The sequence below is a fragment of the Ranitomeya variabilis genome, chromosome 5, assembly GCF_051348905.1.
Source record: "Ranitomeya variabilis isolate aRanVar5 chromosome 5, aRanVar5.hap1, whole genome shotgun sequence".
NCBI lineage: Eukaryota > Metazoa > Chordata > Amphibia > Anura > Dendrobatidae > Ranitomeya > Ranitomeya variabilis.
Window position 1 is genome coordinate 313,711,258 of NC_135236.1, and position 15,641 is coordinate 313,726,898.

A 15,641-nucleotide genomic window follows, 5' to 3' on the forward strand; every position below is an offset into this window, starting at 1 on the left:
TTTTGTTTGATAACATTTAAGTTACAGCTGAAGTTCTGTTAACCCCTTCCCGACATCTGACGTAATAGTACGTCAGATGTCGGGTCCCCTACTTTGATGTGCGCTCCGGCGGTGAGCGCACATCAAAGTCGCGACATGTCAGCTGTTTTTTACAGCTGACATGTGCGCGCAATAGCGGCGGGTGAAATCGCGATCACCCGCCGCTATTAACTAGTTAAATGCCGCTGTCAAACGCAGACAGCGGCATTTAACTACCGCATCCGGCAGTGCGGCCGGATATGAGCGCATCGCCGACCCCCGTCACATGATCGGGGGTCGGCGATGCTTGTACATTGTAACCATAGAGGTCCTGGAGACCTCTATGGTTACTGATCGCCGGTGGCTGTGAGCGCCACCCTGTGGTCGGCGCTCACAGCACACCTGCATTTCTGCTGTGTAGCAGCGATCTAATGATCGCTGCTGCATAGCAGAGCCGATCGCGTTGTGCCTGCTTCTAGCCTCCCATGGGGGCTATTGAAGCATGGCAAAAGTTAAAAAAAAAAAAAAGTAAAAAAAAATGTGAAAAAAATAAAAAAAATATAAAGGTTTAAATCACCCCCCTTTCGCCCCAATCAAAATAAATCAATAAAAAAAAACCCCAACCTACACATATTTGGTATCGCCGCGTTCAGAATCGCCCGATCTATCAATAAAAAAAAAGCATTAACCTGATCGCTAAACGGCGTAATGAGAAAAAAAATCGAAACGCCAGATTTACGTTTTTTTGGTCGCCACGACATTGCATTAAAATGCAATAACGGGCGATCAAAAGAACGTATCTGCACCAAAATGCTATCGTTAAAAATGCCAGCACGGCACGCAAAAAATAAGCCCTCACCTGACCCCAGATCACGAAAAATGGAGACGCTACGAGTATCGGAAAATGGCGCAATTTTGTTTTGTTTTGTTTTTTGCAAAGTTTGGAATTTTTTTTCACCACTTAGGTGAAAAATAACCTAGTCATGTTAGGTGTCTATGAACTCGTACTGACCTGGAGAATCATAATGGCAGGTCAGTTTTAGCATTTAGTGAACCTAGCAAAATAGGCAAGCAAAAAACAAGTGTGGGATTGCACTTTTTTTGCAATTTCACTGCACTTGGAATTTTTTTCCCGTTTTCTAGTACACGACATGGTAAAACCAATGATGTCGTTCAAAAGTACAACTCGTCCCGCAAAAAATAAGCCCTCACATGGCCAAATTGACGGAAAAATAAAAAAGTTATGGCTCTGGGAAGGAGGGGAGCGAAAAACGAAAACTGAAAAAGCTCCGGGGGTGAAGGGGTTAAGGCTCTGTAAACCAACTGATGTGGGAGAGAGGTACCGCCTTTTTCACCTGTAGGTTTCCTGTCCCTGAGGGCGGATCCCTCTCTCTCCGTGGTGCCGTCATGGGATCAGAGAAATACCGTTATCGGTAAGTAACTACGATATTTTCATAGCTCTTTAATGGATACAGCCCTCCTGCTAGCCAGTCTGCATAGATTTGTAGTGATCAGGTGCCCCTGTGGTGTACTACATAAAGGCCCTCTTTGTGCCTTGTCCATGATAAGCTGTCTTAATGTTACCTATACATAGATGTATTTTTCTTGTGTGATCTGTTTGTTACATTGATTTTTATTCCCCACTATTGTATAACTAAAATCTTTAATATTTATAAATTGGACATTACTCTAAGTTTGTATAGGAGGTATTTTTGAACCTTAATTGGTATTGAGTATGCATTAGTGGGTTTTGCTCATATGGGATAAAAGAACAGCCTGGCGGTTGCTAACTACCTGCCTGTTGTCCCCAGAGCTGACCTCTGCCGGCTCACACTGGTCACAGACCGTTCTTGCTGGCGATTCAGTGGACTCTGCTGATGTCACATGAACAGAGCAGCTTCTTTCCCTCTGCTCTGTTTATGGCGTGTGACTTCGATGTCAGGCTGTTGGAAGCAGGCTGCCAATGAGCATGATGCCAGCAATCACACCCCCGTTGACAGAGCTGCTCTATTGATGTGAATTATCGGCAGGGGCGGACTGACTGCTCTGAGCCAGTGTTGGATAGGACAGGCAGGTAGTTGCCTCTGTTAGCAACCACCTGAATGTTAGGGTACTGTCACACAGTGCCATTTTGATCGCTACGACGGTACGATTCGTGACGTTCTAGCGATATCGTTACGATATCGCAGTGTCTGACACGCAGCAGCGATCAGGGACCCTGCTGAGAATCGTACGTCGTAGCAGATCGTTTGGAACTTTCTTTCGTCGCTTGATCACCCGCTGACATCGCTGGATCGTTGTGTGTGACAGCGATCCAGCGATGTGTTCGCTTGTAACCAGGGTAAACATCGGGTAACTAAGCGCAGGGCCGCGCTTAGTAACCCGATGTTTACCGTGGTTACCAGCGTAAACGTAAAAAAAACAAACAGTACATACTCACATTCCGGTGTCTGTCCTCCGGCGTCTCAGCTTCTCTGCACTGTGAGCGCCGGCCAGCCAGAAAGCGAGCACAGCGGTGACGTCTGACGTCACCGCTCTGCTTTCCGGCTATGGTGCTTACACAGTGCAGAGAAGCAGAACGCCGGGGGACAGACACCGGAATGTAAGTATGTACTGTTTGGTTTTTTTTACGTTTACGCTGGTAACCAGGGTAAACATCGGGTTACTAAGCGCGGCCCTGCGCTTAGTAACCCGATGTTTACCCTGGTTACCCGGGGACTTCGGCATCGCTCCAGCGCCGTGATTGCAACGTGTGACCGCAGTCTACGACGCTGGAGCGATAATCATACGATCGCTGCGACGTCACGGATCGTGCCGTCGTAGCGATCAAAATGGCACTGTGTGACAGTACCCTTAGTCTCTGCTTCAATGGTGTGTTTCTAGGCGTGGTTAATCACTGTTGTGGATGGTAATTGGCTGCTGCATTAATGTGATGGACTGACTCTTCCTCGCTGCATGTAGAAGCAATGGTGCGCAGCTGAATGTGGTCCCATATTTTATTTTAACTCATCGATCTAAGACCTGGTGTCGGTAACCCTGTAGATGTAGACTTGTTGTTTAATGTCCCATCATAAGTGAGTGACGCCACCAAGATCAGCCGTTACATTTTTTATTTCTTCCTATTGTGTCATTGCTCTCTGTATCCCCTGTTAGTGTTTGTTGTGACAGAGCTTTGGTAAGTGTTCATTACTTAGTTGTCGCAACTGTACCGAAAATCCTCCATCATTTATTCCTGCCAGGCTTAGTTCACACTGCATTTTCTTTTGGCATTTTTTGAATGCTAGGAAGACAGACGCTCCACACTTTACAATAGAAGTCCATGGGCAGGCTAAAAAGGTTGTTTTTTGGTCTCAAACCGTTTTATTGATTAATGGATCTCAACAAATGCCAATAAAAAGACGCACAAAAAATGCTGAAAAAACATTACCATAGACAACCATGAAGAGAAACACTGATAAAGCGCTTCAGGAAACGACCAAACAATACAAAAAAATATGCTTCAAGATTCCAAAATGGCAGGAAAAAGCTATTCCTCAAGCATTTTCTTCTTGAAAAAGGATGTTTTTAGCCGCTGGGTGAACACTCGCTCGTAGCGTGTGCTTTCTCTCTCATTTTTTATCTTTTAAGTTAATTATTTCCAGTAATGGCTTAGATTTTCTGATTAATCAGTCTTTCTTTTGTTTGTTTATTTCTTTGTAGGTTATTACAAATACAAGTTGGGTTACTCTTAAAATCATTTGCACGCAATATGGATGGTAAGTGGAGAGACCGATGCAAGTAATAATATGGTGCCACAATTTAGCCAAGCTAAATTCACTGAGAGATAAATATGAAGTATGATAAAAGCACATTTAAATGTTGAAATGCCCCAAAACTTCGTTTATGACCTTATGGAACAATGCATAAAATAAATGAATAAATAAAATCACTACCAGTCTGAATTATTGCTATTAGCCCCACACTTGTTGAAGTGTCTGATATACAAAACAGACACACATCACACTCCCGATATTGCAAAAAAGAGGGGCTTCCATGGACAGCCTTTGTGCTGGCCACTCAGTCTAGCAGGTCCCAAGAGAATACTGGCCTTCAGCCTTAAACCTCTGTAGATGAATCTTTACAAAATAAAGTAGCATTTACATGAAACTGGGGACATTCCTGCCATTGTCAATAATGTAGTTGTGTGCCTCACCAGATGATGCTGACTTGGAGCTTCTGACCTCCCTGCTAGAAGAAAATGAAGGCGCTGAAAGTGGCAGTGTGGCTCATCCTGACTCTTTAAGTGAAACTGATGCTTATGATGAATTGTTTGATGGAGATGAATCCGGTTCATACCATGAAAGCGACAGTTCCGGTGATGGGCAGGATATTGAAGGGGCACAAGAAGACTTCACAACGTTGTTTGGAGATGTTGATGATCTAGAAGACAATACACCTGCACCAGAGTCCAAGAAGCAATCGCCTTCCTCTAGCCAGGATAGATCCAAGAAAGAGTTGGAAGGTAATGTGTGGTATACATTTGTGCATTGTGTGAGATTTTAGGTATTGTTTACAGGCCTGGTTTACAGATGAGTTTTGGAAACTGGATTGTATTGAAATACGTAAAACTACACAGTGTTTTAAGCGGAAAAAAAATTGTTTAGTTAATCTGTAACCTCTGGCGTTCTGAGATCAGACTTCCTTATAATCTAGCATTAATCTGTGACACATCAAGATTATGTGAAGTCTGGGTTTGCTAATTAACCCCTACCTGACATTGGTGCCAACTGTGTTGTCGCCAATAGCCATGTTTATAGGAAGTGATTTGCATAGTTCAATCAATACAATGCCCAACAAGTTTTCGGGGAGCTGAGAGACTAGCATGCATGCTGGACAGTACAGTTAGAGGCAGCCGTATGATACAGTACCCACTGGGCATCAGTGTCCTTGGCAATTGTAAAACCAGACATGCACTTGTGCCCCTCCACTCCCATTCTAAAGACCGTATACCTGAAGGGGCTTGTTAATATATGGCCTAGTAAGTATCTGTATTTATGTTGGTCACACTGATGCAGTTAAGTATTTTATAGTTTCTATTTATTTTCCCTTTTTTTTATAATTTGTAATTTGTATTGAAAGATTTTCATATATAACCCCTTAGTGACAGAGCCAATTTGGTACTTAATGACCGAGCCAATTTTTACAATTCTGACCACTGTCCCTTTATGAGGTTATAACTCTGAAACGCTTTAACGGATCCTGCTGATTCTGAGAAAACCTGTCCCCCACCCCCCGGGCCTATTAAAGTAAGAGCCTCCTTCTGCAGCACTAAGGCTGCATTCTGTGAAGGTGGCTCTTATGTTTTTGATCCCTAATAACGCTGAAATATTCACTTTATAAATTGCTCGCCATACCTGTATTGAGTACGGGGGGTACGTTTTCTCCCCTGAGTTAGCCGCCTCGCAGCCATCCATCATCCCACCGGGCGCCGCCTCCTCTCTGTCTTGTGCCGTCACCAGCGCCTGTGCTCTGCAATTATTTCTCGGGCATGCGCCGTGCGTGCTGCCCTGGAACATACATCAAGTAAGTAGATCGCGCCTGCCTGCATAAATCATAACACACTGCGGGGCAGGGTCTCGGGCCTCCGCTGCACGTAGGTGCAATATCATGACATCAGCTGATGTGAGTTCCAGGGCAGTACGCACAGCGTATGCCTGAAAAATGAAAGCCCGGTGACATGAGGAAACACAGAGGAGGCGGCGCCCGGCTGCGAGGTGGCTTAGTCAGGGGGAGAAACGTACCCCCCGGACTCAATACAGGTATGGCGCGCAATTTATAAAAGTGAATATTTCAGCGTTATTAGGGATAGGTTCCCTTTAACCCCTTCCCGACCCATGACGCCACGTAGGCGTCATGAAAACCCGTGCCAATCCGACCCATAACGCCTATGTGGCGTCATGGAATGATCACGTCGCTGCAGAGCGGGTGAAAGGGTTAACTCCGATTTCACCCGATCTGCAGGGAGAGGGGGAGTGGTACTTCAGCCCCCCCCCCCGTGGCTACGATCGCTCTGATTGGCAGTTTCACTTTCAACAGCCAATCAGAGCGATTTGTAATATTTCACCTAAAAAACTGGTGAAATATTACAATCCTGCCATGGCCGATGCTGCAATATCATCGGCCATGGCTGGAAATACTGAATGCTCAGTGCGCCCGCCGAATCTGCCGGCCGGCAGATTCATTACAAAGTACATTTTGATCGCTGTGGTAGGTTCTATCACAGCGATCAAAATAAAAAAAATAATAAACCCCCCCCCTTTATCACCCCCATAGGTAGGGACAATAATAAAAAAATAAAATATTTTTTTTTTCTTTTTCCACTAGGGTTAGGGTTAGAACTAGGGTTAGGGGTAGGGTTAGGGTTACGGGTAGGGTTAGGGGTAGGGTTAGGGTTATGGCATGTGCACTCAGTGCGGATTTGGCTGCGGATCCGCAGCGGATTGACCGCGGATCCGCAGCGGATTGGCCGCGGATCCGCAGCGGATTGGCCGCTGCGAATTCGTAGCAGTTTTCCATCAGGTTTACAGTACCATGTACACCTATGGAAAACCAAATCCGCTGTGCCCATGGTGCGGAAAATTCCGTGCAGAAACGCTGCGTTCTATTTTCCGCAGCATGTCAATTCTTTGTGCGGATTCCGCAGCGTTTTACACCTGTTCCTCAATAGGAATCCGCAGGTGAAATCCGCACAAAAAAACACTGGAAATCTGCTGTAAATCCGCAGGTAAAACGCAGTGCCTTTTACCTGCAGATTTTTCAAAAATCGTGCGGAAAAATCTCACACGAATCCGCAACGTGGGCACATAGCCTTAGGGTTAGGGTTGGAATTAGAGTTGGGGTTGGAATTAGGGCTAGGGTTGGAAATAGGGTTAAGATTAGGCTTGTGGTTAGGGTTACGGATAAGGTTAGGGGTGCGTTGGGGTTACAGTTGGGATTAGGGTTAGGGTTGGGATTAGGGTTAGGATTAGGGTTGGAATTAGGGTTACGGGTGTGTTGCGGTTAGGGTTGTGGTTAGGGGTGTGTTGGGGTTAGGGTTGTGATTAGGGTTATGGCTACAGTTGGGATTAGGATTAGGGGTGTGTTGGGGTTAGTGTTGAAGTTAGAATTGAGGGGTTTCCACTGTTTAGGCACATCAGGGGTCTCCAAACGCAACATGGCGCCACCATTGATTCCAGCCAATCTTGCGTTCAAAAAGTCAAATGGTGCTCCCTCCCTTCCAAGCCCCGACGTGCGCCCAAACAGTGGTTTACCCCCACATTTGGGGTACCAGCGTACTCAGGACAAACTGGGCAACAACTGTTGGGGTCCAATTTCTCCTGTTACCCTTGCAAAAATAAAAAATTACTTGCTAAAACATAATTTTTGAGGAAAGAACAATTATTTTTTATTTTCACGGCTCTGCGTTATAAACTTCTGTGAAGCACTTGGGGGTTGAAAGTGCTCACCACACATCTAGATAAGTTCCTTCGGGGGTCTAGTTTCCAAAATGGGGTCACTTGTGGGGTGTTTCTACTGTTTAGGCACATCAGGGGCTCTGCAAATGCAACGTGATGCCCGCAGACCATTCCATCAAAGTCTGCATTTCAAATGTCACTACTTCCCTTCCGAGCCCTGACGTGTGCCCAAACAGTGGTTTACCCCCACATATGGGGTACCAGCACACTCACAACAAACTGGGCAACAAATATTGGGGCCCAATTTCTCCTGTTACCCTTGTGAAAAAAAAATTGCTTGCTAAAACATCTTTTTTGAGGAAAGAAAAATGATTTTTTATTTTCACGGCTCTGCGTTGTAAACTTCTGTGAAGCACTTGGGGGTTGAACGTGCTCACCACACATCTAGATAAGTTCCTTGGGGGGTCTAGTTTCCAAAATGGGGTCACTTGTGGGGGGTTTCTACTGTTTAGGCATATCAGGGGCTCTGCAAACGTAACATGATGCCCGCAGACCATTCCATCAAAGTCTGCATTCCAAAACGTCACTACTTCCCTTCCGAGCCCCGGCATGTGCCCAAACAGTGGTTTACCCCCATATATGGGGTATCAGCATACTCAGGAGAAACTGGACAACAGCTTTTGGGTCCAATTTCTCCTGTTACTCTTGCAAAAATAAAAAATTCTGGGCTAAAAAAATATTTTGGAGGAAAGGAAACACATTTATTATTTTCATGGCTCTGCGTTATAAACTTCTGTGAAGCACTTGGGGGTTCAAAGTGCTCACCACACATCTAGATTAGTTCCTTGGGAGGTCTAGTTTCCAAAATGGGGTCACTTGTGCGGGAGCTCCAATGTTTAGGCACACAGGGGCTCTCCAAACACGACATGGTGTCCGCTAATGATTGGAGCTAATTTTCCATTCAAAAAGCCAAATGGCGTGCCTTCCCTTCCGAGCCCTGCCGTGCGCCCAAACAGTGGTTTACCCCCACATATGGGGTATCATCGTACTCAGGACAAACTGGACAACAACATTTGGGGTCCAATTTCTCCTATTACCCTTGGGAAAATAAAAAATTCTGGGCTAAAAATCATTTTTGAGGAAAGAAAAATGATTTTTTATTTTCACGGCTCTGCGTTATAAACTTCTGTGAAGCACCTGGGGGTTATAAGTGCTCACTATGCATCTAGATAAGTTCCTTGGGGGGTCCAGTTTCCAAAATGGGGTCACTTGAAGGGGATCTCCAATGTTTAGGCACACAGGGGCTCTCCAAACGCGACATGGTGTCCGCTAACGATTGGAGCTAATTTTCCATTCAAAAAGTCAAATGGCACGCCTCCCCTTCCGAGCCTTGCCGTGCACCCAAACAGTGGTTTACCCCCACATATGAGGTATCGGCGTACTCAGGAGAAATTGCCCAACAAATTTTAGGATCCATTTTATCCTGTTGCCCATGTGAAAATGAAAGAATTGAGGCTAAAAGAAATTTTGTGTGAAAAAAAAGTACTTTTTCATTTTTGCGGATCAATTTGTGAAGCACCTGGGGGTTTAAAGTGCTCACTATGCCTCTAGATAAGTTCCTTGGGGGGTCTAGTTTCCAAAATGGGGTCACTTGTGGGGGAGCTCCAATGTTTAGGCACACGGGGGCTCTCCAAACGCGACATGGTGTCCGCTAAAGATTGGAGCCAATTTTTCATTGAAAAAGTCAAATGGCGCTCCTTCCCTTTCGAGCCCTGCCGTGCGCCCAAACAGTGGTTTACCCCCACATATGAGGTATCAGCGTACTCAGGACAAATTGGACAACAACGTCCGTGGTCCAGTTTCTCCTTTTACCCTTGGGAAAATAAAAAAATTGTTGCTAAAAGATCATTTTTGTGACTAAAAAGTTAAATGTTCATTTTTTACTGCCATGTTGCTTCTGTTGCTGTGAAACACCTGAAGGGTTAATAAACTTCTTGAATGTGGTTTTGAGCACCTTGAGGGGTGCAGTTTTTAGAATGGTGTCACTTTTGGGTATTTTCAGCCATATAGAACCCTCAAAATGACTTCAAATGTGAGGTGGTCCCTAAAAAAAAATGGTTTTGTAAATTTTGTTGTAAAAATGAGAAATCACTGGTCAAATTTTAACCCTTATAACTTCCTAGCAAAAAAAAAATTTGTTTACAAAATTGTGCTGATGTAAAGTAGACATGTGGGAAACGTTATTTATTAACTATCTTGTGTCACATAACTCTCTGGTTTAACAGAATAAAAATTCAAAATGTGAAAATTGCGAAATTTTCACCAAATTTCCGTTTTTTTCACAAATAAACTCAGAAATTATCGACCTAAATTTACCACTAACATGAAGCCCAATATGTCACGAAAAAACAATCTCAGAATCGCTAGGATCCGTTGAAGCGTTCCTGAGTTATTACCTCATAAAGGGACACTGGTCAGAATTGCAAAAAACGGCAAGGTCATTAACCCCTTCACCCCCAAGGGTGGTTTGCACGTTAATGACCGGGCCAATTTTTACAATTCTGACCACTGTCCCTTTATGAGGCTATAACTCTGGAACGCTTTGACGGATCTTGGCGATTCTGACATTGTTTTCTCGTGACATATTGTACTTCATGTTAAAGGTAAAATTTATTCGATATAACTTGCGTTTATTTGTGAAAAAAATGGAAATTTGGCGAAAATTTTGAAAATTTTGCAATTTTCCAACTTTGAATTTTTGTGCCCTTAAATCACAGACATATGTCACGCAAAATACTTAATAAGTAACATTTCCCACATGTCTACTTTACATCAGTACAATTTTGGAACCAAAATTTTTTTTTGTGACGGAGTTATAAGGGTTAAAAGTTGACCAGCAATTTCTCATTTTTACAACACCATTTTTTTTTAGGGACCACATCTCATTTGAAGTCATTTTGAGGGGTCTATATGATAGAAAATACTCAAGTGTGACACCATTCTAAAAACTGCACCCCTCAAGGTGCTCAAAACCACATTCAAGAAGTTTATTAACCCTTCAGGTGTTTCACAGGAATTTTTGGAATGTTTAAATAAAAATGAACATTTAACTTTTTTTCACACAAAATTTATTTCAGCTCCAATTTGTTTTATTTTACCAAGGGTAACAGGAGAAAATGGACCCCCAAAGTTGTTGTACAATTTGTCCTGAGTACGATGATACCCCATATGTGGGTGTAAACCATTGTTTAGGCGCATGGCAGAGCTTGGAAGGGAAGGAGCGCCATTTGACTTTTCAATGCAAAATTGACTGGAATTGAGATGGGACGCCATGTTGCGTTTGGAGAGCCCCTGATGTGCCTAAACATTGAAACTCCCTACAAGTGACACCATTTTGGAAAGTAGACCCCCTAAGGAACTTATCTAGATGTGTGGTGAGCACTTTGACCCACCAAGTGCTTCACAGAAGTTTATAATGCAGAGCCGTAAAAATAAAAAATCATATTTTTTCACAAAAATGATCTTTTCGCCCCCAATTTTTTATTTTCCCAAGGGTAAGAGAAGAAATTGGACCCCAAAAAATGTTGTGCAATTTGTCCTGAGTACGCTGATACCCCATATGTGGGTGTAAACCATTGTTTGGGCGCATGGCAGAGCTTGGAAGGGAAGGAGCGCCATTTGACTTTTCAATGCAAAATTGACTGGAATTGAGATGGGACGCCATGTTGCGTTTGGAGAGCCCCTGATGTGCCTAAACATTGAAACTCCCTACAAGTGACACCATTTTGGAAAGTAGACCCCCTAAGGAACTTATCTAGATGTGTTTTGAGAGCTTTGAACCCCCAAGTGTTTCACTACAGATTATAACGCAGAGCCGTGAAAATAATTTTTTTTTTTTTTCTCAAAAATGATTTTTTAGCCCCCAGCTTTGTATTTTTACAAGGGTAACAGAATAAATTGGACCCCAAAATTTGTTTTCCAATTTGTCCTGAGTACGCTGATACCCCATATGTGGGGGGGAACCACTGTTTGGGCGCATGACAGAGCTCGGAAGGGAAGGAGCGCCATTTGGAATGCAGACTTAAATGGATTGGTCAGCAGCCGTCACGTTGCATTTGCAGAGCCCCTGATGTACCCAAACAGTACAAACCCCCCACAAGTGACCCCATATTGGAAACTAGACCTCCCAAGGAACTTATCTAGATGTGTTGTGAGAACTTTGAACCCCCAAGTGTTTCACTACAGTTTATAATGCAGAGCCGTGAAAATAAAACATCTTTTTTTTCCCACAAAAATGATTTTTAGCCCCCCAAATTTTTATTTTCCTAAGGATAACAAGAGAACTTGGACCCCAGAAGTTGTTGTTCAATTTGTCCCGAGTACGCTGATAACACATATGTTGGGGTAAACCCCTTTTTGGGCGCACGGGAGAGCTCGGAAGGGAAGGAGCACTGTTTTACTTTTTCAACGCAGAATTGGCTGGAATTGAGATTGGACGCCATGTCGCGCTTGGAGAGCCCCTGATGTGCCTGGACAGTGGAAACCCCCCAATTCTACCTGAAACCCTAACCCAAACACACCCCTAACCCTAATCCCAACGGTAACCCTAACCACACCCCTAGCCCTGACACACCCATAATTCTAATCCCAACCCTAATCCAAACGTAAATGTAATCCAAACCCTAACCCTAACTTTAGCCCCAACCCTAACTTTACCTCCAACCCTAGCCCTAACCCTACCCCTAACCCTAAACGTGACTGAAATACGTGGCACTGAAATACGTGGCACTGAAATACGTGGCACTGAAATACGTGGCACTGAAATACGTGGCACTGAAATACGTGGCACTGAAATACGTGGCACTGAAATACGTGGCACTGAAATACGTGGCACTGAAATACGTGGCACTGAAATACGTGGCACTGAAATACGTGGCACTGAAATACGTGATACGTGGCACTTAAATACGTGGCACTGAAACACGTGGCACTGAAATACGTGGCACTTAAATACGTGGCACTGAAATATGTGATATGTGGCACTGAAATACGTGGCACTGAAATACGTGGCACTGAAATACGTGGCACTGAAATACGTGGCACTGAAATACGTGGCACTGAAATACGTGGCACTGAAATATGTGATACGTGGCACTTAAATACGTGGCACTGAAATACGTGGCACTGAAATACGTGGCACTGAAATACGTGGCACTGAAATACGTGGCACTGAAATACGTGGCACTGAAATACGTGGCACTGAAATATGTGATACGTGGCACTTAAATACGTGGCACTGAAACACGTGGCACTGAAATACGTGATACGTGGCACTGAAATACGTGGCACTGAAATACGTGCAACTGAAATACGTGCAACTGAAATACGTGGTACTAAAATATGTGGCACTGAAATACGTGATACGTGGCACTGAAATACGTGGCACTGAAACACGTGCCACTGAAATACGTGATACGTGGCACTGAAATACATGGCACTGAAATACGTGGCACTGAAATACGTGGCACTGAAATACGTGGCACTGAAATACGTGGCACTGAAATACGTGGCACTATGACTGTCAGAAAATGTTCATTAAACGGTTAGGGGTGAGGTTAGGGGTAGAGTTAGGGTTAGGGTTTGGATCCCTTTATCACCTTGATGGTGGTGGGTGGCTTTTCAGTGTGTTTTCTGTTTTTTTCGATAAAAATGCATGCGTTTTTAACGCAAACAAACGCATGTGCTTAAAAACGCAAGAAAATACTGCAGGTTGTATTTCTGAAAATGAACGCATGCAGAAAAAAACCGCATGCGTTTGAAAACGCGACCAAACGCGTACAAAAAAACCGCATGCGTTTTCAATGTTAAATATAGGGAAAAAACGCATGCGTTTTTTTGTGCAAAAAACGCTGCAGACAAAAACGGAAGTGTGAAACCAGCGACGCTTTTTATAGCAAAAAAGTTTTTGCGTCTCCACATTTTGAGACCTATAATTTTTCCACATTTGCTCCACAGAGTCATGTGAGGTCTTGTTTTTTGCGGGACGAGTTGACGTTTTTATTGGTAACATTTTCGGACACGTGACCGTTTTTGATCGCTTTTTATTCCGATTTTTGTGAGGCAGAATGACCAAAAACCTGCTATTCATGAATTTCTTTTGGGAGAGGCGTTTATACCGTTCCGGGTTTGGTAAAATTGATAAAGCAGTTTTATTCGTCGGGTCAGTACGATTACAGCGATATCTCATTTATATCATTTTTTTTATGTTTTGGCGCTTTTATACGATAAAAACTATTTTATAGAAAAAATAATTATTTTGGTATCGCTTTATTCTCAGGACTGTAACTTTTTTATTTTTTTGCTGATGATGCTGTATGGCGGCTTGTTTTTTGCGGGACAAGATGACGTTTTCAGCGGTACCATGGATATTTATATCAGTCTTTTTGATCGCGTGTTATTCCACTTTTTGTTCGGCGGTATGGTAATAAAGCGTTGTTTTTTGCCTCGTTTTTTTTTTTTTTTTCTTACGGTGTTTACTGAAGGGGTTAACTAGTGTGGCAGTTTTATAGGTTGGGTCGTTACGGACGTGGCGATACTAAATATGTGTACTTTTATTGTTTTTTTTTTTTTAATTTAGATAAAGAAATGTATTTATGGGAATAATATTTTTTTTTTTTTTTCATTATTTTGGAATTTTTTTTTTTTTTTTTTTTTTTTACACATTTGGAAATTTTTTTTTTTACTTTTTTACTTTGCCCCAGGGGGGGACAATACAGATCGGTGATCTGTCAGTTTGCATAGCACTCTGACAGATCACCGATCTGATTGAAGTGCAGGCTGCTTCACAGTGCCTGCTCTGAGCAGGCGTCTGTGAAGCCACCTCCCTCCCTGCAGGACCCGGATCCGCGGCCATCTTGGATCCGGGTCTGGAGCAGGCAGGGAGGGAGGTAAGACCCTCGCAGCAACGCGATCACATCGCGTTGCTGCGGGGGGCTCAGGGAAGCCCGCAGGGAGCCCTCTCCCTGCGCGATGCTTCCCTGCATCGCCGGCACATCGCGATCATGTTTGATCGCGGTGTGCCGGGGGTTAATGTGCCGGGGGCGGTCCGTGACCGCTCCTGGCACATAGTGCCGGATGTCAGCTGCGATATGCAGCCGACACCCGGCCGCGATCGGCCGCGCTCCCCCCGTGAGCGCGGCCGATCGGCTATGACGTACTATCCCGTCGGCGGTCATACGGGCCCACCCCACCTCGACGGGATAGTACGTCAAATGTCGGGAAGGGGTTAAGGCCAAAATAGGCTGGGTCATGAAGGGGTTAATCATGGTGGATGTGATAAGTGTGCTTACTGATGTAAACTCACCAGTATCAGAGTTAAGGTAGAAAATCTTGAGGATCAACAGACTTTCCCATGGTACTCGGTCTAAAATCGTAAAGACTGGAGTGAAACACAGAAGGGAACACATAGTAACCTTTAGGGTACGTTCACACAGGACTTTTTTGCTGCTTTTTTTTTGCTGCTTTTTTTTATGATAATTTTCAGCTGCTTTTTACAGTACCAGTAAAGCCTATGAGATTTCAGAAATCTCATGCACACACGTTGGTTTTTTGTTTGATCAGTTTTTTCTGCTTTGCTGCTTTTTTTGGACATAGGGCATGTCACTTCTTTCAGCGTTTTTGCTGCGTTTTTGCAGCGTTTTTTCACCCATTGACTTGAATGGGTGATGAAAAAAACGCTGAAAAAACGCATGTAGCATTATTTGCTGCGTTTTTTGTGCAGAAAATCATGGCCAGCAGGAAGGGATCTCACAGCCAAGAGCTTAGGGGTGTGGTTAGTGAGGTGTGAAGAGCCATTGTGAGGTGTGAAGAGCCATTGTGAGGTGTCCTGTTTGTGATCTATTGTGAGGGAGTTCCTGGTACTGAGGTGTGAAGAGCCATTGTGAGGTGTGAAGAGCCATTGTGAGGTGTCCTGTTTGTGATCTATTGTGAGGGAGTTCCTGGTAGTGAGGTGTGAAGAGCCTTTGTGAGGTGTGAAGAGCCATTGTGAGGTGTCCTGATTGTGATCTATTGTGAGGGAGTTCCTGGTAGTGAGATGTGAAGAGCCATTGTGAGGTGTCCTGATTGTGATCTATTGTGAGGGAGTTCCTGGTAGTAAGGTGTGAAGAGCCATTGTGAGGTGTCCTAGCAGCT

The 15,641-nt window shown here is 44.0% G+C and overlaps 1 protein-coding gene across 1 annotated transcript in view; it reads left to right on the top strand.

Moving 5' to 3' along the window:
• The window catches only part of MCM10 (minichromosome maintenance 10 replication initiation factor), a 104,993-nt gene that overhangs the window by 14,980 nt on the left and 74,372 nt on the right, over positions 1–15,641 (top strand). Inside the window, exons 2-3 of the mRNA XM_077264611.1 lie at positions 3,718–3,773; positions 4,214–4,519. Of these exons, the coding sequence (XP_077120726.1) occupies positions 3,767–3,773; positions 4,214–4,519 (313 nt within the window). The 5' untranslated portion in view covers positions 3,718–3,766. The remainder of the gene's footprint in view (positions 1–3,717; positions 3,774–4,213; positions 4,520–15,641) is intronic.